Source organism: Falco cherrug, chromosome 4, assembly GCF_023634085.1.
Source record: "Falco cherrug isolate bFalChe1 chromosome 4, bFalChe1.pri, whole genome shotgun sequence".
NCBI lineage: Eukaryota > Metazoa > Chordata > Aves > Falconiformes > Falconidae > Falco > Falco cherrug.
The window spans coordinates 21,250,755-21,274,803 of NC_073700.1; the positions used below are offsets into that span (position 1 = coordinate 21,250,755).

The 24,049-nt window shown below is 38.3% G+C and overlaps 1 protein-coding gene across 4 annotated transcripts in view; it reads left to right on the forward strand.

Annotated features, from left to right (window-relative positions):
* The window catches only part of LOC102051403 (contactin-6), a 149,185-nt gene that overhangs the window by 30,694 nt on the left and 94,442 nt on the right, over window positions 1-24,049 (forward strand). For all 4 annotated transcript variants that reach the window (XR_008732212.1, XM_055710057.1, XM_055710056.1 and 1 more), the window contains exon 2: window positions 442-576. Coding sequence is in view for 3 of the 4 variants with exons in the window: in XM_055710057.1 (XP_055566032.1) it covers window positions 522-576 (55 nt within the window). In the remaining variant the exon portion in view is untranslated. The remainder of the gene's footprint in view (window positions 1-441; window positions 577-24,049) is intronic.

Here is a 24,049-nt window from a genome sequence, read left to right on the forward strand (position 1 = left end):
CACCAAAGGATCCTTTCCGGGATCAGAAGTCAGACCACTACAGAGCAAGAAAAATCAGGAAGTTGGAGGGATGTTTAGGAGTCAAGAAGAGTACATTTTTGCACTCTTTCTTCTAACCCAGCAGTGTTTGACGGCTGGACCACAGGCAGATTTTGCTTTCTTACTTGGTGAAGCTCAGTCCTGTGCAAGCGAACTCTGTGACACGTGGAGTTGATGCATGGGTCTCAAACATCGCGTATGCTTTTCATTGATCTTGTTGCCAGCTTTGTGTCATTTGGGAATTATTTTTGTGCTGGAACGATCCTATCTAGGCTATTTATTGTATTTTGAGTGTCTGAGTCTTCAAATGGTGCAGTAGAACATGATTTTATACAGGGAAAATTGGGGTATTTATTTCAAAACTGTATTTTAATTACTCAATATCTCTTCCTGTTTTTACAGAATATCCAGGTAGTCACAGGAAGACACACTATACTTTCCACCGATTGGATGGGAGGAATTTTTGACCTTGGAAAGTGGAGATGGTGTTGCTATGGAAACTAATAAGTCTGCTGCCATTCATGAGCTGCAGCACAGGTAAAATGTTCCACTATTAGTGTTTGTGATTGATAAACCTATATCAGTATCATAATTCTTCTAGAAAGGAGAAGCAATTACCAAAACTAACAGTACTTATTCGCATGAACAAGTGACTAAGGAGCTTTTCATTAGGACATGCTTTAATTTTAAGGAACAAAAGGTACTGCCTTTGAACCGGGAATACACGTTTCAAGATCATAAGAAAGCTGTACTCCAGGTAATAGCTTTTAAAAATATTCTAAGCTGTAACACTGAGAAAAAAGTACAATTGTTACTTGGCTAACAACATGCATGTGAAAGATATTTCTCAGCCACAGCGTAAACTAACTCCCAAACCAGCACATGGAGCTGGATCAAAAACCAGAGCAGTTTAGTGAGGGGTCTGAGAACGGTACATGGAAGTTTTAGATTCCACATGTAATACCATACCCTCCAAATGCCTCCATACTGGTAAGGTGTCTTTAAATCACATTCAACTTAAAGACAAATAAAAGCATTCATTTATGAAGTCCAAAATAAGTAAGAATCATAAGGACTATCAAAACATAAATACCAGAAATGAAAGAAAATCTTGCCTAATGCCCAAAGCAAACACAAATGTTCCTTCTTTGCCTCCAGTTGGCATGACAGACCTTCATGCAACCCACCTTGTCGCTGAACCAAGTGCTAGGCGCCCTGTCAGTCCTCAGGCTGTATTCAGAGGACAAAGTGTGGCTGGAGGAAGCAGGACTGCTTTCCCCCATTCTCCTGCTTGAATATCCCTTGTGCTTTATTAAAATATCAACAGGTTGCTAACATACGGTCAAATGTTCTTTTCTGCCCGGCTGGGCATTCCTTGCAGTCAGGGTTTGGTATTCTGAGTTCATTCCTTTTTTGAACCTTTCTTCTAATTTGAAGCATATAACTTGATAATCCTGCTTCATGAACCCATAAAAATGGAATTAACTCATGTAACTCATTACAGACTCATCTAAAAATGGACACAAATGGTAACCAAACACTCTGAGGTTACAATGAATTTGGGGATGAACTGACCCTTCACACTTGTCTGTGATAGAAACAGTGATAACTGACTTTTGTCTATAATTAATGTATTGAACTCTAAATAGTTGGGATGTTACTCATGTGCTTACAAGGAAATTGTATTAAAGTAACGGCAAATGATACTTAAATTAATTATGTAGTGTATGAGTCAGCAGCTCTTTGAAATGATGAAACAGAAGCAGAGTACGAACTTCAGTAGTATTTTAAAATATGATTTAAATTAAACTAGATAATATTTTATGTAATAGATTCCAGGTAAAAATGTAAGCCTCGGGATCACACTTTCTCTTACATCAATACTAAGCGCCCATTTCAGTAACAAACAGCTAACATATTAAGGTATTCATATTAAAATATTTGTAGAGTTCTCAAACAAACAGTCACTTGTTTAGGCCCAGAAATGCTGAATTAAACGCAACCACCTGTTCAGGATCCCAGTCATCCCTTTAACTGCCCACTGCGCTGCCATAGCACCTATCCGCCCTCTCGGGGACTTCTCACAGATCATTGCCATCTCTACTAGTCAACAACTTGTACCAATCTTTTAGAGTACAGGATACCCCTATAATTTCTTGATTGCTTTTAGCAGTTGTGAAATAGATGATGATCTTGGGATAGGAATCACTGCAGGAGCAGTGCAGCTTGGTGATGGACAAGGTATTTTTACACCTGTGTTTCCTATTTCCACGTATAACACTTTCCTTCACGTCTTTTCACAAAGCTTTCATTTTTCAAGCTTTTCACCATCTTCATCTTTCTTGCTAGAGGATCATCTTTTAATGAGACCAGTATCCTAGGCTAACTGAGTTAAAAGATACTAGGAGCTCGCTTTTATGTTAACCTGTTCAGTTTTTTGAAGACCTAACAATAGGTAAAAATTTAAATGTTCCATATTCCCAGGTACTAAGAGTAGAGCACAACGGCACCTTTGTCCTGATCCTGCCATCAATTAAAGGAACAGCAAAAGCTCCCACTGACTTCACTGAGATAAGTTAATTTATACTTGGGTATAAATTAACTCCATTGCCATTCCATTCTCAAATATGCTTGATGGTAATAGTCAAACCTGCAGTTATGGGCAAAATTCCTTTGATTTATTACATGGATGGTTTGCATCAATTTAGAAGCAATAGAACTGAGTGGGAAAATTAGGAACTAGTCATGATGCTGAGCAGTCATGGGGGCTGGGGCTCGGAAAGTAATTCAGGTTGTTAGATGACATAGGTCAGTCATTTCTTCCTTGTTTCTACCTCAGTTCTACCAGACATATAGAATAAAAATGATAGTTGACCTATAAATGAATTTTAAATCTAAGGATAAAATGTGCTGTACAGCAGAGCTAAATATTATTAGCCCCCCAAAACGGTAATTCAATTACTCAGAAATCAAACTACCCTCTGTATTCTTTCTATATGGCGAGATCATGGAAAGAGTAATATTCCATTCAACTCTTATTTTCCAGCAGAGCTTTTTTATGCAACTCAACAAGGGATTTGGGGGTTTTCTTGCAAGTGCCTTAGGGAGTAAAATAAAATAAAGTAATTTATGCATGCACAGTGACACAGTGAAGGAATAGATTAGACTTTTTTTCATAACCCATTGCTATTCAAATGAGATAATCTGATCTAAGCAGAGCACCAGAGGCAAGAAGGGTGATGAAGATAAATTCAGAGATCATTACTTTAAATTCTGTGTACTTGTTATAAGGGTGCATGAGAACCATCTCTTTACATTGTTGTTTAAATTTAAACCTTGCTTGGTATTAATACGCTAAGAAAGAGCGCTTGTTTTCTGGATTGAAGATCTAGATAGAATTTTGAGAAGCTGATATGAGCAGTAATGTGTCCAATGTGCTCGAGAAATAAAATAATTGCTTCTTCACACCAAAACTGTCTTGAGTTTTCCTCCTATGGCTGCTTCTAGCTCATGCTCCTTCCTCTGGAGATATTGTGCAAGGCTGGTTGCCAGCAGTATCATATTGGGGCAGTAAGCTATCTTAAGCATTCATCCGATACATCTTAGACTGCTCTTTGGAAATACCTGGAAGACCCTGGCTCTGCAGCAGGTTGCCTATGCAACAATGGGCCTCTCACCTATCTGTCTTTCTGGTCCCTCCATTCTCTCCTCCTCACATATCCTCATATATGGATTCTGTCCAATGCTGCAATGCAAAGAATAATTTGATTATAAATACATTGCAAAAGCCATTCTGCCACCCTTTTCTATTACCCAGTTTAGGAATACAGGATAAACACAGGTTGCAGATTTTAGCCAAGAAGAGAAACCAGCGCAGCTTGATTTTCTGAATGGCTGACCTAAGTGTATGATCCTGGGGGAACAAGTAAGTCTGTTGGTAGCGCCCTACACAGCAGGTTATGTACAGTCCCACTTTGGCACCAGTTTCACTGCAAATATTTGAGCTTCCCTGCTTCCTTCTTTCAATTCTCTGAGGCTCTTCACTGTCCAGGAAGAGGAGGAAAACTATCCTCTCATTATTTCTGCAGTTTCCGTCTTCCTCCTGGACAGCTTATCCAAATTTTCTGTGCCCTTCCCATTTCTAAAGGCTCTCGTGACCCTTCTTTCATCTGATTCCTGGTGGCTTCTGCCCTTCAAATAAATACATGTAGTCTTCTATATGGAGATGGCCTTTGCAACTATCCTTTGCTCTGCTGATGGTCTTGGCCCCATCATGGAAGCAAACAATTTTTCCAGGGTTGAAGACGAGGAAGAAGGAAAATACCAGTAAAAGCTATCATGGTCTTAAAATTAGCTACAGACAACAGAAATATTAAAAGCCAAACCAGCCAGTCTGAACCTTCATTTTGGAAATGAGGCAGTAACTGTCTTTTCACACAGTCCTTTGGTTTATTGGCTTAAATTCAATTGAAGATGCAACTGCAACCTCCCGGGCTGTATTTTGGCCCATCATTTTGAAACTGCTAAATTAAAGAGAGAAATTTCATGATGTAAAGTGTCCTGAAACTCCTTTGGGTCCCAGCATGATGAATATTGAATACATCACATCCCACACTCTGCCTGCAGTCTCTTGCAGATTTATTGTTAGCATAACAGCACCTTTAGGAATGGAACAGCAGACCATATATTTTAAGACAAGTGACATCTTTGCTATTTCTAACAGCGAACTGTGGAGATGAACTAGTCCAGCCTGGAAATGTTAAGGCTTCTCTGAACAACCAGAGGCATTCGAAGACTCACTGATGAGCCAGAGAATTATAATAATTTGGTCTCCTTTGGACAACATGGAAGTGTTCATGACTTTGGGGAACAGTGACCCTGAAAGCCGTATTTGTGTAAATGACTTCCTAGTACCTGGCAGGAGAGGGTGACTGGTAACGCAATGACCTTCTCAGGAGAGTAAAGAGTGACATTTAAAGAAAAACTTTGCTTCCACTTTATGGGGTATCATGTGGTTCAGCTCATTTCCCAACATCAGTGAACAACAAACATACTCTGGCACAACAAAGCCAGCAAAAGAGAGTGCCCCAAAGGTGAAGTGCTGGGGTGGGTGAAGGAGTGGTGGCAAGCCACAGAGAGAGGGGCAGCCCTTCCCCTGCCATTTCAAAGACAACAAATTTCTTGGCAAGATGCAGGAAGAGGGACTGTGACTGTATTTAGAGAGGATGGGCTATGAGATCATTTAGTTACTTTGATTTGATGCTAACAGGTTTTACCTGATTTCTGCTCTTAAAAAGACTTCATAAACATGTTACTAATTGCATCACAGCTTCACTCTCCTTCACACCCAGCTGGGATGCTCAAGGAGATACTGCTTTGACTGCCTCCGATGCTGAAGGAAGACCCTGTCTCAGGGAGGCGTTACCTAATGGAACAAGCTGCTTCTCCAGCACCTGGATGCCCCGGCACAGGCTACTGTGGGCAGCAGGAGATGGGACAGAAGGTGTCTCAGGTGTGACCTTCACTCTCATTTTCTTCTGGTACCTCATTTGCTTTCCCCTTACATGCAATGGATCAGTTGCCTGGGTCTGACATGGGTCAGCAACATCCTGGCTAAAAATTCTGGGAACTGCCACACATATTCTTAGATACAAACCCAGGACCTAATACTTTTTGTATTAGGAAAAATACCATTATTAAAAAAGACATGAGAAGACGTGCAAGATAGAGGAAAAAGACAGCATAGATAGGAAGGGAAAATAAGGTATTTCTCTAATCCATCACCCAGTTCTGCAGATATCGCATTTAGAAAATGTTATCCCAAACATTGCCTTAAAATGGAGAGCAGGTGAGTGGCACAGTGAGCTGCTTGCCCCTGTTCATTTCTGGAAGGGCTTACACTGAGCTGGTCCGTCTGCACGTAATTTTAAGAATGAGAATAAGCAACTCCAATACTTCCATTTCCTGTCTCTTATCAGAACCACAAACTGTTTCTAACTCAAGGGCAAAAATCCAGACAAAATAAGCCAGCATGTAAGAAATGTGGCTCTCTGTCCTCAGTGCAAGGCAACATAAAGGATGAAGCCTCCCGTGACAGAGAAGACTGGTGCTCAGGAAGCCTGTGAGCAATTTCTGGCTCTACCACTTGCTGGCTGCTTGAAGAGAGGATGTTACAAAGCACCACGAGTTTAAGATAACTATTTCCTTCGCTACTCCATTCAAAGAGGGATGTATTCACACCAGTTTGTGTCTTCGGCTGCTATGATAATGAAGCCCATGCAGAAAGAAATGACAATGCAGCAATGATAATAACTTCAATAAAGAAGTGACAACCTACATTAGTAGCAATTAGCTGGTGTGACGGTGAGAAGGACTTAGCATCAGAATTTTTATGCCTCCACAGATTGCAATGGCAGTCTTTACCACTTCCTTTGAAAAGGGAAGAGTTAAGGCAAAGCTCAGTACTTCTGAAAGCCTCACCTATTATATTTAGTGACTGTAAAGGGTTTTGCAGCTTTTCACTAAACAGACATAAACCCACCCCAAAGCTGTCATTATTCTGAGTGGGCCACAGAGTGCAATACTGCCATGTTTCCAAAGTATACCATACCACATCAAACTGACCTGCTGGGTACCAGGAATGATAGTCATTTAAAATTATATAACACGGGCTAGACTCACATCATAGAAAAGTCTTCCTTATTATACTTTACTTTCAAGAAAAATGTGGGTTTTTTTAATTCCTTTGAGTGCACAGACATATGGTGAAAAACAGGTTAGAGCTCAGATGCTTCTTCGAGGGTGAACTTTCAAATTTTAGGTTGCATTGATTTAGCTGTCAGAAAGATGTTATTTACAGTTTGTGAAGTTAAGTAGAGCATGCTAGAATTCATGGAAGTCATTACCAGAGTTTTATGTTTTCTATATGGCTCTGGTGTATGTCTCTTCTATAGTCTGAAAGGTGTAAACCATTTTTATACTCATTTAAATAACTTCTAAAAAAATATCTCTTCAATTAGTTACTTTACTTTTTTTTTTTTTCAATGCTTTGATTTTTACATGGTTCCTTTCTGTTTCATATCAAGTCATTTCATCTATCTGTATGAAAGGCTTATTAACTTTGAAAAATAATATCCTGGTACTTTAGAAGTCATTCAAGGGGTTTTTTTCTTTTTTTTTTTTTTTTGTTTGCAACAGCTTCAAAGATACTTCAATTTTACTTTATTATCACTGCCAAGAAGCTGAAATTAGCAGATGATTAAGCACTTAAAATAATTTGAGCATTTTCTATTGCCAGCAATAGAAAATTTAAGTATAAAAAAATTAAACTTATGATGGCACAATAATATGTCACTGAAATAGTTTACTGAAGCATACCGGTTTTCAGTAAAATGTAACGGAATATAATTCTTCCATTTAATATCAATATTTGTTGGGGAGCCAGCTTTCAAAACTCCTGATCAGTTACATATGAGCACAAAACAAACTGAAACCATGCAGTTGCTGCAGACTCCCACATCGCACAGCAGCTTTCCCTGACCTTAGTGTCATTCATTGATTTTGTCCACACCTAGAGACCTTCAGAAAAGCCCACAGCCTATGTTTGATGTGTCACTTCTATAACAAGCTACCCTTTAAGTTGACTTTGAAGACATTGTTTTGCAGAGGTCACTATTAGAACGGGGTACTTTGTTTATGAATGTTAAACTAAAACCACAGGGCTGGATTTTGAGATCCCTTATTTCAGAGTTGAGGGTCCTGCATCTTGATCCTACATAGTGTTACGGTAATCAGTTACCAGTGTGGATTCCCTTGGGGCTGAACAGTCAAATCCATTATCTTTTCATCTTCACAACCAATGCCTCAATCAAACCACTGACATGTGAAAACACAGATTTTATTATGGTGAGAATGATGGACATGTCCTACGTGAAATGGAGGGAAACCCAGCTGTAGTCTATAACTTTCCACTAGCATAAAAGTGAGGTAAATAGATGGTAAGAATGAAAAGGATTTCATCATTTTTCAGAAAACAGACCTTTCAAATACAAAAAAATTATTAAATATCCTTTATTTAGAAGTGAAAACCCAATTTCCATACTGTTTAATATTCCCATCCAGCAGATCTGCACACACTGACATGGGCAGAAGACCTTGCCCACTAACTTTTAAGAGCTGAAACAATATCTGCTACTTCCACGTAATCACAGACTGATCATTCCTTCCATTGTTTGCAGAAGCTTGAAAATAAAATGTCTTTAGTTATTGATTTGCCACTTCTTTTTCATTTAGCGACTATTGATCGCTGTTTATGTGTGTGTTTCTTGTTGAGCAGAAATTAACATTGAAAACTTCTTGGAATTCACTGCATTCATACCTACTTGACATTCCCAGGGAAAGCTTTTGCTACCACAATCACTGTAACTGGGGTTTTCAAAAATCTGTTACGTTTTCTCCTCCAATCTCTTGGCAGCAAAAAGAAAAGATTTATACACAAAATATTTTTTTTATTACTATTATCGTTGGCACTTGGCTGGGACAGAAAATGTGGTTGTCACAGAGTCTGAGCTCACAGAGTAATTTCAAACCACACATTATTATTTAGGCTGTGGTTATTGTGCCTACATTACAAAAATAAACCTCTTAGGGATGTGAGGCATTTTTTCATTACTATCTGGAAGAGAAACTCTTGTGATTACCCCTAAAATTGCTTGCTGGTGTGTGTATGGGAAGCCAGCTCTGAGACACATGCTGATCTGTAATTTGAGAAAAATATGGATGGATTAGTCTAGTGGGGCCATGTGTTGGGGCTGGATGAATGAAAATATCTGAGATAGTGATGAAGCATTCTTTGACTGAAGCTATTATATCTGTACCATCTGTAAAACAGTCTTCTCATTGGTCCTATTACACTCAGATCCTATAGTTTTCCTTGTTTTGGCTCTATGAGCTCCAAAAGCAATCAAAATCACAGGCCAAGTACAGATTTTCTATGAGACTAGATTATAGTCCTGAATCATCAAATAATAATGCAAATAGATTCTTATTTACTTTGCATTTGTTTTTCATCCTCCATGACTACCCTTTTCTATATTCTTTCATTAAGCTTTAGGGTTAAATGCTAAAAAAAAAAAAAGTTAGAAGTAAAGCTTAATTTTCATGGAATTACACGGTTTCAGGAACTGAAGAAAAACCCCACACCTACCATTTCAGGATTTATGTTAGTAATTGCTCTAGTTGATGGCATAGTAATCATAATTAGCATCCAAACAAAGATAAGGCTCTCTGCGGCTTCTTCAGCAGAGGGGAGTAAGTAAAAGGGCAACTTCTGAATGTGCAGGTAGCCTTTAGACACAGCAGAGACCTGCAGCCCCCACTTCTCTGGATCTCTCTGCTTCCCTCTGTCTGTGTAATGTCCCCCTGGAGGTGACAGTCCTTGCCCTAGTAGGGCAGCCTAAGGAGGAAGCTGTCTAAAGTCCTGCCAGGTTTGCAGCAAGAGGTAAATTTATAGTCTTTAATCCTAATCTCTATGACTTTACTTTTATATATTTGGTTTTAAGACTGTTTTAGAATTTTGGCAATAGGATGGGGTTTTTTCCCCCATGCATAATACCATGGTATTTTGTCCTTTGTTCAATATTAATATATGCTTTATTGTTCTATTCTAATTACAATCTCATTATTAAAGGGGTAGTATGTTTTCCTCTGACAGATACTGCACCTCATTGTTAGAGAATCTTGGTTATTCTCTGCTTATTGTTATTAATAATTTGTAGCAATTGAATTGGTATTAGAATATTACTCTGCTAAATCACTTTTGCTGCTAATTAAGGCACTATCTGTGACATTGTTTAGCTCCAAACATCATGCTCCTGCTTTTTAGCCTGTTATAATTACCTGTAAGTCATTCATTTCTACTTATGTAAGTCAGGTCTTTTAATCAAGACTCCTGTGAGCTTTGCCGTGGTGCGAGCTGCCGCTGGTAGGAACGAAAAGTTCTCGTGGACAAAGGTATTTTTGTAATGACAAATGCACCTTTCACTGCAGCCCTGGAAGTCCTTAGAAACAGAATAATTATACTTGATGGTTCCAAATGGGCAGAAAAGAAGGAGAGTTTTGAGGGAAAAGTGAAAGATTACTGATGTAATCCAACTATTCAAGATAGCAGCAAGGAAAGTCACCATAGCTTTAAAATGTCTTCTCTTCACAAAACATCTGTAAGATCACATCTGTCATACTGTTTCTTGGGATACTATTTTCTCTGAATAAGCAAAGTCACTTCATTATTTGCCTGGGAACCCTACTCACTTTTACTCCCAAACAAACAGAAGACACAAAAAGGTCATTCTTGAGTCATTAGTGAAAGCCTCGTAATAGCTAGGGGGCTTACTGATGGTGCCTGGAGTATGATTCTCTTTTCATGATCGGGCATCTGACATATTCTATAAACTGCAAACATTTTACACAGATCCAGGAAAATCAGAAACACTAATTCTGTGCAATCCATTCTGTAGATATTCTAGTGGAGTGTAAGAAAGTATGAAAAAAGTAGCAGATATTCATATTGAAATTGTTATGCTGGCGCTGTTCTGTGCACAGGTGTGCACACACATGTACTTTACGTGCATGCACCAGGGCCACAGTTAGCTAAAATTTGATCTCTCTATCTTCATTAGTCCATCTGCATTTCTGACTTAAGCAGACAATACCAAGAAAGTTGCAGGTACTGGTGGTGTTACAAGCATACGCAGACAGGACTGAAGTCACACCTCACTTGCTGGAAATGTCACCCCAAGCCCTTGTTTTGCTGCCAGTGCCCGCCCACCGAGAGGGCTTCTTAGGGGCAGGCTAGCAGCAGGAGAGGGAAAGGAGGGTTCAATAGCCAAGGGTACCTCGCTCTGTTAGGAGCTTCACCTTTCTTTTATCCAGCCCATGTGGGAGATGCTCTTTTTTCTATCCCCTCCCCACTCTATCAGCAGCCATGTACCTTATGGAGGAAGGCTCTCTGAAACAGGCACTTCAGCATCATTACAAAGCTTTCTCATGCGCAATTTAACAATTTTTTTTTTTTTAAATTTTATATATATATATATAAATAAAATCAAAAAAATATTTTGCAAAAGCAATATTTGTATGCATTGATCTGTGTATGGGTACATTGTTTGGCACTGGATTTCCTTAAAAGAAGACACAAAGCTCATTATCATTTGGGAGAATTGTCTCGGAAAAGAGAAGTATGTTATAAAACTAGAGAACACTGTTCTTTGGAATCAGCTTCCCTTTTGCTGAATTGCTGTGTGCTTTTGGACAGATTTTTGTTTATATTGTTTCATTGCCCCAACAGATATCCAGGCTGCCACTCCTCCCAACCCGCAGTACAGCCCCCACCTCAGACTGCGCCCTGAACTCACCCTGGAAAATAACTTTGAAATTTAGAGTAAAATCTACCCAAACTTTGACTTGTGTGCTTAGATGGCCTTCCCACCAACACGAAAGTGATTTATGTAATGTAATTTCTTCATCCTCTAGTATTGTCTCACTTCACACACTTATGCCAAGCAGTTTTTGATGATTGCTTTTCCTATAGCTTTAAAAAAAACGCATACTAGTACAGACAATGTGAAAAAACCTGCAGGGGTTAACTCTAGTAACATCTTGTTGAACATTAATCAGAATCATATTTCAGTCACATCAGTCTAAAGCTACTGAAATCATGGATGATATGCATTATCCTAATCAGAATATAACATTATACTTCCAACTACTACTTCTAATTAGATTTATCCAGGTTTACACTGAATATAGTAGAAATAAAACAGTTTTTTCTGCGTCTTTCTTGTTAACATTTGTGGTTTTGCAAAACACAAATAGTTTGCTCTAGGCCAGAGAAAATGTAGTCATTTATGCAATAGATACTGAATTCATATTTGCCTGACAAGTGACCTTATCAGCTATAACTTGTCATCTTCTAATTAGTCTACATTCATTTTTTTCACTAAATTAACCCCCAGCCTCTCCTGAAGATAAGTTGACAGTATACCAAACTGTGTAAGGTGTTGCAATTAAAATGGTCGTGCATATGTACACTACAAATTTGCACTGAAGAAAGGTACATCTCCTTAATACCATATCAAGCTGATTACAAACTGAAATAGTTTTTATTCCCAGTGATACCACTGACTTGCAAGGTTTGCTGACTGGTAACAGTAATGTCTTCTCTTTAGAGAGTCTAAGAATACTCATATAACACTAAAAGTGCACAGAGAGCTCTAGGGACCAGGCATACCTCCATGTTATTAAAACACGTTGGAAAGTACAGAAAGCAAACAACAAACCTGGTTTTATTATTGCTCTTGGAAGATTCCTTTTATAACAAATCATAAATAAGCACCCCTTATAAAATCTGAAGCCACAGGAAGTTTATCTGGATTCCGTGTTCATTTTTGTTTCCATACCTATTTTCAAGACTTTCTATAACATAAGGTTTAAATTGATAATTTCTGGAGACCTACAGAAGTACAACTTTAGGAGCTGGGTAAGCTTTCATATAAATAACCTGCATGTCTACAATTTTTCAACACCTCCAGGGACAGATAGCTGCAGATCAAAAGTTTTGAAGATTTGAATTTAATTTCTTCACAAATTAAATATCTAGGTCCTTAATTTTTTAAAAATGTAAGTGTGTTTTACTTTACAAGATTGACCTGGAAGGTAAGCATCTAAAAATTGTATGGATAAGAATGAAATCCTGTGAACCAAATTGAGCCTGATTCACCTTTCATGCCTTAAAGTAAGTTGGTTTTACAGTTTTGGCTAAAAACCTAAACCACACGGTTTGAAAACTCAACTGAAATTCACATATATATTTTAAGGAGACCTAATTTGAATCAAGATTTTATGTCACAGTCTGATATGTGTAAAATACTACACTGTGCATATACGTAACTAATTTACAGGGAGAAGTTGAGAAAAGAGCACTTCTGTCAGCCAAAAGCTGGACATTTACTGCAAGTCAAAATAATAAACCAACAATATGTATACTGCACTGACATTTTACTAAAATGTCCATATAGTCTTCAAGATAATAGATACGTGAAAATGCTAGCATGCAGAAAATAAATGCGTTAAAACAAGATGTGTTGTAAATTCAGTCGGATACAATTATTGAGGAGAGGAAACATGTAATACCCTACTTTCTCTCCTTTAAAACTCTGAACTCTAAACCTACCTAAATTAGACCAGAATCTATCATTGATTATGTCATTCCCCAGAAATATGGCCTTCAGACTGTTTGTCATAACTCTACTGGTGATACTACACAGCAGACACATTAAGTATCACTCAAGATGATACAATTTTCCAACTACTACAAGTCAAGCAAATATGTTCTCAGCCTTCTGGGACAACCTTGCCTGTAGATGGATGACACCAGGCTGTGATGCATGGACTGAAACAAAGCAGTCTCTCATAGAGCTTTATGGTGCCTTCCCACTGGTTTTGATCATGGCCCCAACCCTTATGGGAAGGACATGTACTGAAATACCTAAACCCCACTGAAATCAGGGGATCAAAAGCCTGAATTCAAGTGTTAACACCTGGACTTTTGACATTACAACCCGGAATTTCCCACCGACTACCTCTTCTTATTTTTTTTATTTATAATATCATCTGTGTCATCTGTGTCATTTAGTGCCTTTTGGATTTTGGCTTTGCATTTTATTTTATTTGGGCTTTGCATTTATTACATTTTACTGCTTACATTATCCGCATAATTGAAATACTCTTTGCCCCAGCACACGTTCGCTGCGATGAGAAGTAGCTCCCGCACTGAGCGTAATTCTTCCTTTGGCACATTATGGCATCAGTCCACTTCCCCTTTCAAATCTGCTTCAGTTCAAATTTCACCACTGGCATAGATGAGATGACTAATCCAATTTCCCTCTATGCAGAGTCCTCTTGCCATTCTTTCTGTACTTCTACTTTTCCCCTGAATAGTCATCATTTAATGCCCCGTTATCTTAGATGGCACTCATTTATTGGTTTATTAAGCAGTAATTTAGCAGCCTGTTATCAATTCCTACTGTAGCCAGGAAAAATATGCAATCCAAGTATGCAAGATTCCTGAGAATTACAGCATTTTTGTGATTTTTGGATTAGAGAAAAATTACTGAAAAGTAATACATATGAAATGTTTTCCCTGCATTTCATTATTGTCTGTACACTAAAGCTCCCATCAGGCTACTCAGAATGTAGATTTCCTGATCTCTATTTCTGTTTCCAGCCGAAGCAGAGAAATTGTACAAAATCTCAGAGAGCTCAGTTGACAGGGAGAAGCATGAGGAGGTTCTAAGCCTGGACTCAGTTCTGCCTGCACTCATACTGTCCTTTCTGCAAGGTCTCCAGGTGGGGAGAAGGCATAAGGCTTAAATTAATTTTTATGAGCTTGTTAAAAAACAAGGAGTTTAAGTGAAATAATGGGCAAGGGTGGAAACGAAAGTGTGCCCTAAGCATTAATACAGTAGCATAGAGGGATCAGTGTAAATCCCAGCTAGAAGAATGATTTCACAAAATGATTTTGAAGGTAACCTTGGCAAAGACTTGATTTGAAATTACAGCTTTTAAGATCTGGATGAAAACAGAAATCTTTTTTTGTTAATAAATCATTCCTGTTACTAAAAATTGGCAGATTACAACAAATAATGAAAGGAGAGATAAAAGGAAGCAGCTAAGAGGGTGATGAGATACCAGACAGCTAAAGTGGCACTGGTAGTTGAGCAGGTACCAGAGAGGTGAGCATTTTCCTATCTGCTTTTGAAAAGCATTTCTGGTTCTGGTTTCCCTCTGGAAACATATGCACAAGAGACGCAAAAGGACAAATCATACAAAATCTCCCCAAGTGGGAGATCATCCCACGCTCCGCCAGCTCTTCTCTGGAGCGAGCGCCCCAAGGAGAATTAACAGGGACACCCGAAGAAAACTGTGTTTTGGACGACTGCTGTTTGTAGCAGCACAGCGTTAAAATGTCAAACATCAACATCAGAAGGGGAAAGGGACTGCCTTACAGGTATAATGGTAGGTCTCTCCACTTTTCCAATGTTCCCCAAGTTTTTCAGCCTGCTGACACAGCCAGCATCGTTCCCACTTTGCATACACCGGGCTCCGAGCCCTGCCATGGCCAGGTTAGCCCTGCCTGCCGAACCCTTACCGTGCTGCCTCTGCTCAGAAGCAGAATCTCAGTGCAGTCAGCCTGCTTTTATTTTTTTTTTTTTCTTTTCTTCTTCTTCTCCTTTCAGATGGGTTTTGTTTTGCTATTTATGCTGTCATTTTTTTGAGAATAGATCAGATAAAGGTCATTTTTTACTTGAATGGAAAAGAACAGTAATTTGACAGTGAGACAATCCCAGCTTGCTGCATATCAGAAATGTTGGTATTAGCTTCTTTAAAACAGACTAGAGACAAAATTGTCCTAGCAACTCAATTGCTAGCAGTTATTTTCCAAAAAAATTAGCATTTACAAAGTTATGTTTGTGGCTTCTGCTAAATTTTAGGATACCATTACTGAAAAAACTTTCACTTCATTTGTGTTTGCTCAGAAAAAGATCATCATGAAGATATTAAATAGTCACAAAAGATGATGGCTTCAAATAGTGTCTTTTGGCTGATCTATAATCATTTGCTTTGGCAATTTTATTCAAGAACATTAGCACTGATTGCTTATGCTGTGTTCCTAATTATTTCTGAAATATTGTGCTGTTGCCCATGCTGAAATGCATAACGAGCAAAGCTGTAGGTTAGTTCGAAATGCAATGTTCTAACTGGTTTTTAATCAATGACTGATAATGATAGCTTGTGTTTTGACTTTCCCTGTTTAATTGCCAGTAATAAAGCAGATCTTAGTTGATGATATTTAACAGAGTTCAGTTTCATTTATCTCTGTTTATTCTACTTATTTTAAAAGTGCCTGGGAGCTTTCCATGCTTGACACAATAAAAAGATATACAATACTAATTATATTTTGGTTGCCTAATATTTTCTGCAATGGAGGATTATGATGGACTTTCACGGGGAGTTACTGCACCTCACTGTCTTTGGTAGGTTTCTGAAATGCAGTAGGTGTCTAATGGTAAAGCCATGTTCCATGAAATCCCAGCCAGATTTTTCTGAGATACAGACTGTTTAAATCACTGTTTCCCTTCTGCTGCTTATGATAGCCATGATTTTTTTTGCCAGGGTGCCAAAATAATAATTAAACATAAATATTCTAAGGGTGAGTCAGATCTGCAGGTGATGCTGCACAAGAAAGTACATCTCATCAAAACAGCCACCCTGGCTCAGGCTAAAGGTGCATCCAACTGATTACATGACAGTCAGCCAAAAGTAGACACCTAAAGACGACCAGAAGAACAGGGACGGTATATTGCTTGAATCCTATATTGCATAGTCCTCTACTTCTACCCTACATGCAGTGTCCAAAGCAGAGTTGAATTGGGATGATTTGTCTGGTCGGGCAGGTAGACACAACCAAGCAAAATCCCCTGGGACTAGAGAAGTGTACGCAGTTCTCTATTTGCATGGCAATACAAAGGGCTAATAGGGAAAGTGAAGAGCAGTTTCTGCTTGACCTTTGAGTTCCTTCACTGGTCAACAGTCAATTTTGCAATAGACTGTACCTGATTTTTGGCAAAGACCGACCATTTTTTTGGTTGAAGTTTAAGTTCCAAACTTATTGTCAATCTACTAAATGGATGCCAATACTGTGATGACAAGCCTATGTAAATCAGTCCATCAATACAATAAATATTTCAATAATAAGCTGATAGAGTAATCTATTTTAAATTAGGGTTTGCCTTCGGTTTAAAATGTTATAAATATCTCTTGTGTTCCTCCTTCAATTATGTGTAAGAATATAAAGACATCTATAATCTTGCCTGGATCATTGCTTACGAAGATTTATTTTCCAAGATTTTATTTCCAAGTTATCAATCATCTGAAAGCAAGAAGTAGGTGGCAGCCTGAAATTTCTGTATTAGATCTTCTTATGTCCTAAGGCATTTTGCCATGGTAGTTATTTGGACTATTTTCTCCTTACAATTTTCTATTATCTTCATGATCTGCGCTATTTCTACAAGTTATTCCAGAATATAAATCTTTCTAACTACATGCAACTAGATGATCTTTAAGGTTCCTTCCAACCAAACCATTCCATGATTCTATGATTTCTAATGTCAGGTTCTTACAGCTAGTTTAACTCGCTTTATTCATGCCTGTTATTTAAGCCCTAGTGGGGAAAGCAAGCATCTATGAATAAGCCATTTCATTCCAGTTATTCAAAGTAAATAACCAAAATTTAAATAACATGTACACAGAGTTTGAACATCCACCTGCAATTTAAGTACCCTATAATGGTGATTGTATCTAGCTTTCTACAAGGTCTGGGACTCATAACACTGTAAAAACCAAAATACTACTTCACATTACAACATGTTTCCTGTTGAAACATAAATGGGAATTACAAAGTGTGCCCTCTGGAGACAAAAAAAGAATCGTTGTTTGCTTTAGTATCTTCAAACTCTTTGCAAACTAGCCTTTTTTGTAATTTCTTTTTTCTTCCAGTGTGACTGGATCTATGGTACTAAGTATCTGCCTGAAAACAATGCAGCTGTCATCAACATCCAGTAGCTATTTCACACTGAACTGGCACAGTTTTCAAACACCAAGTGTTTAGTGTACCAATTATAATTTATGACATAGTATACAGTCAATATAAATAGAAAAGAGATGTTCTTAGCATATCTCTTCCCTCTTTCCCTACAGGGCATGGGTGCACACACGTGTGTAATTGCTGGTAAGGATGTATATGCTCTATACATTTGTATACACACATAAGTATAGGCCAAATACATGTTACACAGCACAGTATTTCACACACAGAGAAGACTTAAAAAAAAAAAAAAAAAAAAAAAAAAAAAAGAGTTGCTTATATTTTGCTCAGTAGGTCTTGATCCATTGCCCATTGAAGTTTATGAAAGGTTTTCACTGACTTCAAAGCACTTTGGCTCACAGTCTCTGCATAGAAAAAGAAAAAAAAAGATGAAGCACAAAACTGTATCTACTACCGGCTATAAAAACGCTAGCTGAATTTAGCATTCATCAGGCCACTGCATTTTTTCTATAGTGAAATTAGTCACAGTGGGGAAATAATAAAATAAAAAAGTGTCCTAGTAAATTCAGTTGTATTTGATTGGTATTTTTCCAACAGATTCCCCAAGTCTTTCTGCCATGGGGCTGGAAGAGGGGTGCCATGAAAGACTGTAAAGATTTGTGTAAACAAAGTTGAAGATTAAAAGGCTTGGTTGTCCCAGATACTGCAGGCTAGCCAAGAACAGGGGGGTGGAAGAATAAGGCATTTCAGTCTAACTCCTTGAAACCATGCAGATGGTTTATCCTAACATATAAAAAGGGAGAAAAGAGAGACAGAGCTATTCCTTCCCCTAGGCTTGTTCAGGATCTAGAGGAAAGAGGCGATGGAGCAATTCCCTTTTTTCTCCCACCATCTCCAGAGTCACTGGATGGGAGCATAGGGCTGCAAAGCAAGATGCTTAATGAAAAGACTGAAGAGGGTCTGAAATGGAGCTTAAAGGCTTGAAGAAATTTTCACAAATACCTTCCCCCCCTTCCCCCCCATTTTGAGTATAAGCAGAACTGTTGCTCGCCATATTGTCACACGCTTATTGAAGTTAGTGTTTCACCCTCTCCCTGTCTCTACAGAGCATCTATCAATAGTGCAATGGAGTTTTGGGGTCATCACACCAAAATCCAGAGCTGATCAACACCAGCAGTGGCAAAAATTATCTAAGCTTTATTAATAACCATCCTCCTTAGACCATAAAACACAGTTATACTTTGCACAAAAAAAAAGTTACAGAAAAACAAGTGCTGGATTTATTTAACTGGCAGGATATTAAATGATATAGCTGTTATCTTTTCCCGTATTGTAAATTATTGAATTAAGCCCTCAGTCAGTTTGGCAACAGTGCCAAATGAATATTACAACAGTACAATGCAGCAAACAGTATCTGTCATCGAATCTAGGTCTCACTTATAACTGAAATTACAGTGAACAAAATGCTTGTGCAGTAGATTGGAAAAGGTTCATTATTATTTATTCATCTTGCCTAGTAACACACAAAAATAATGAAATTTCATTGAGAAGAGTGCACGTCAGGATTACTATACATCATAAAGACACATCCCTCTAACTTCATTGTGGGTATTTGTCTCCGTAATTAGATGTCTGTTCCACAATAGTTCTGTATCTGAAGGACATGACCAAGTTCATGACATAAAACAAATCACCTGCACAAATGAAAAGGCTTCCTTTATCTTGTCTACATCATGCACAATAGCACAAAAGTCTTCAGAAAAATCTTTCTGTAAAGCCACTGTAGTCATCCACAGTTAGTAATTCTAGCAGTTACTTTTTAAAAATTAAAATATTACATTATTAATACAGCTCACACATTGGTGTATTTATAGCCCCTGTACCTATTCAGACTACTGTACCTTTGCACGTATCGCCACAATTTGTTGATAAATCTGTGTTCATCTGTAGCCAAAAGTGTAAATTAGTGAAGCTCCATTGAATGCCATCCAGAATGCATCAATTATGAGCAATTTTCCTGCACTGCAGCTTGAACTTCTGGTCTAGAATCTTTAGGGGATATTTTTGTTTGGTATTGAATGCAGTTAGTATGATGTAAATCTGAAGTTAGAGTTTCATTGCTATACTCAGTATGATATGATGCGAAACATCACATTTTGGCATTTAGAGATCTATCATTAATTATTTTGGAATTAGAATGTGTGTATCTGTTAGATCAAAATGCAGATGGGTAATAAATTCACTGATACCCAATTACATTCACAAAAAGTTAGCTCAGAGTGCTGAAGCAATATGGGTTATTATAACAGAACTGTTAAAAAAATGTTAGAAGCACCAGATTTTGACAAAACCTTTTGTCAATATATATATTTAATTGAAAAAGGCTCATAATTCAAGGATATGATTGGTTTTGCATAATAAGTCTTAAATTATTACCTGTGATATATTAAACCGTAATTTTATATGCTAGATTCTGGCAATCCTGACAGCTGGTTATATTAGTAATTAAAGTCATATTTTATGCTTTTATTGTTTGTTTTCACACCCAAGTATTTAAAAAAAATGTGCAGTTAGTATACTACCTGAGTGCATTCCTCGCTGCATTAGCCTGAGATCACCCTACCTACACCACCATACAGGTTATGTTTAAATATTAGGAAGAAAACTGGAATAGTCAAATAATTTTTCAAGGAATAAAATTCAGGGGAAACAGAATTGTTTTCCTTGAAGACAGTTAACATTTCTGCACCATTCTCCAGGGCTGGAGGAGCCCTAACTATTCCGGTCTTGAAAGTTACATCTCCAAACTCAAATGCAGAGCATGGTTCTGTGGGGGAGGCGCAGGCAAAGCAAGGCAGCCCTGCTGCTGGGAAATCGCAGGTTCACAGCTATGCCTCCTGTCATCTGCTTACCCTCCCTGTTTTTCAAATCTGTGAGGAAGGGGTACCGCTAAGCTACTGTGTCCCAGATGAAAGGTATGCCTTGTGCTGTTGGCTGTCATTTTATAGACAGCTTCCTATATAAAATCTGGGCTCGAGCACCAAGCTTCCATTCATTACCAAGAGTTTCTCTGACTTCAGTAGGGCCAGGACTTCACCCTCCTCGACACCTAGCTTTCTGCCTACATCAGAGTTAGCTAAATGGCTTTCTCGTTTTGGTGCCTGATAACAGAGACGATGTGGAATTTCACCACTACTCCCAATTTGACTTTTTCAATAGAAGCTGTGGCTTGAAAGGAGCCCTGTGTCTCTGGAGCTCTGTACATCACTGTCTGAAGGGAGAAAACACATGAAAGTTGAAGGCCCCTTGGGAAAATCCTACGGGTTTTAGGTTGCTTCTGCCTGCTCAAACCTATAACATCTCTTCTAATCTCCCTTTCTCTGCACATGTCTCCTGCTTCACTCTCTGATTAAAAACTGAATGTCATTGAAAGGGAGAGGAGGGAAGCTCGCCTCCCACTGTCTGTAGTACCGACAATGGTTTTTTTTTTCTTTTTACAGAATGCTTTCGTGGCCCTTTTCTGCTTCTTCTCTTTCCATCCTCTCTTTCAGCATTAATATCTGATTCCTTGAACTGACGTGTTACTTTATGCTTTCCTCTTAGCAAACAGTATCTCATCCACTACCTCTCGTATTGCATTTGTCATGCTCCTTTTAAAGTCCTTGAGCTACCTGGTCCATGCTTTTGATGAGGAAAATAATCATTCCGTTCTGCTTCTGATGAGATTCAATCAAAAGCCCCAATGTTATTTGCAGGGAAAGACTCCATGACGTTTAAAAATCTGTGGGCCCTATAAACTCCCCCCTCTTCCAATTAAAACTCAGCAATGTCTTCAGCTGTGAAAAAAATTACAGATTTTGAGAGATTTTGAGAGCATTTGGATTTTCTTTTTCTACCCGTGCTGTCATTACAAGCAGGAAGTCTCTAACTCACCTGTCCCATCCTTTTTGCTAGAACTGACAGGTGTTTTACTATCAAGCTGATTTAAAAGAGGCCTCTTAATCAGGTGTCAGCTTTGGCCCATAAAGTCATATTAATGTTTTGGATCAGATATGAGGCTCTATCTAAGGCACATTAAGAAAGATTCATTAGAAAGTCACTACCCCTGGAATTTGCAGCCTTCCTGGAACTTAATAGCCTGGATAAATTCCTCCTTATCTGGTTTGCTTATGTGAATTATAGCAGTTTTGCATTTAGAAGCTTTTTAGAGAACAGGTTTTACCGTTGTTCTGGCCTCTTTATTCTTGCCATCTTCAGTAAGGGTACACTGATATGCTCCATATGCACCTGCCTGTGCAGCAGCACGACCCCTCCATGCCTACTGTGTGCCTCCAAGTGAGGAAAGAACATCCCTAGTCCATCACAATTATTTGCGATTCTTCAGTGTAAGACCTTTAGCTACTTGTTCTACAGTGGACAGCACAAAGGGCTTCTCACCTCTCAGCAGTTCCACAAAACAGTGTGGCAACAGAAATAATCACAGAAGCTGCAAATACTGCAGACTTTAGATCTCTCAGACCAACAGAACTGTACAGTTTTGGTCTTGAGCAATGAGTCCTTTTGAGTTTGTGTACTTGGAGCTGGTTCACACAGGCAAACCTAAAGCCTTATGTGGTCTTTCTCTGCAAACTTGATGTTTCTAGAAGACTTTCAGTTTCACCAAATAGCATTTACCTGATATTACCAATCAATTCTGGGTGATAGTAATTACAACTCTTCTTTGCAAAAAAAATCATAGTAGGAAAGTGATTTTTTTTTTAAAAAAAAAGGCAGTTGGTTTGCAATGTTGGTCTACTAAGTTATCTATACATATGCTACAGACTGGGTCTTGGCCAGCCTAAATTGCTCCCAGGCTGTACAGCTTGGCCAGGCTAAATTGCTCCCAGGCTGTATTGCCTAGCATTTCCAGTTGAGCAGAAACCTCATAACGAGCTAAACATGAAAGCAGCCAGAGTCAGACAACAGGGGAGAACAGGGAGCAGGGTTTGGCTGGGAATTAAGTTGATTAAATGTGGGCTCCAGATATGTGTTTCGTTTTCCTTGTCTGCGTGAGACAGTGGATAAGCATTTAAATATTTATTGTGACTAACCAAAAACTCTGACTACAGTTGACATGAATATCATAGCCCAATATAACTAACTGTTGCCCATAAAGCAGTGAGAGGAAAGCACTGTGATCTTCTCTGCTGATACATAATTATGAAAAAATAGGCTTCCTCCTCTTCCATTGGCACTGTGTTAATCTCTGTATTGGCTGAAGACAATATCATATAATGAATAAAGGAATGTTGATTCATTTTCATACTTTAGATTTGAATTCAGACTAGCATAATTATGGTCTTTATGGAGATCAAACTGATTTGGTATCATAAAGAAATACATTTTAACTTCTTATAAAACATTTCATAACGAGAGTTTATATTTGCTTTCAAGCACCACACTGAGGATTTTGCACACAAGCTTTATGTATAAAAATGATACATTTAATCAAATATTCATATTCCAATAGATTAAATAAAATCTGAATTATTTAAATCTTGACAGAAGTAAACAGTCCTACAAAGAGTCATTTGTCATGTATCTCTGCAGAAATCATGGTGACTGTAATCTAGAGAATGGGGGAGAAACATATGGCCATTCTCTATATGAAACGCAGAAGGATGCACCAGGAAATTAGAAATGACCAGCCTGACCTTTTCTATAAATAAGAGATGGACTCACAGTACACCATTGGCTCTGAAAGTGCACATCATTTCTCACAAATTTGGTATTATTCTCTGTTGCAGATCAGGCAGCAGGAAAAGGATATTAAAGAGAAAACAAAACGATAGCATGAAGCCACCTTCACTTAAATTCACAGAAAATATTTTTGCAATAGGGACTGTGACATGTCTACTGCAAGGGAGCTGTCAGGGTCCATGTAAACTGCTGTGTCCTTATTCAACACAGCGAGAGTCTGCTGAATTAAAGGCACTGAAAGGGGACATAAGAAATAAGACGTTCAAAAGTCTGCAAATAATGAGTATAAATTCCATTTAGAACTCATCATGGGAATTTAATTCCAGATATACCAAAATATCTGCATTTTTATCAGCTAAACCCAGGATTTTTATGTACGTCGAGTAGCTCACCACTGTTAATTTCAGGCCCACCCACCCACAATGATTTAAAAAATGGAACAATGATCCCTAAGTCATTCTGGTGCTTTAGAAAAGCTTTTCACTGGTAGCTCTGGGAAAGTAATGAGAATTACTAACAGGCTAAGGAAATTAAACCAGAAGGGAAGAATTTTCCTACCACCACCCCCCCCCCCCAAGTCAAAGGATCAATTGCAGAAACAGTGAAAAA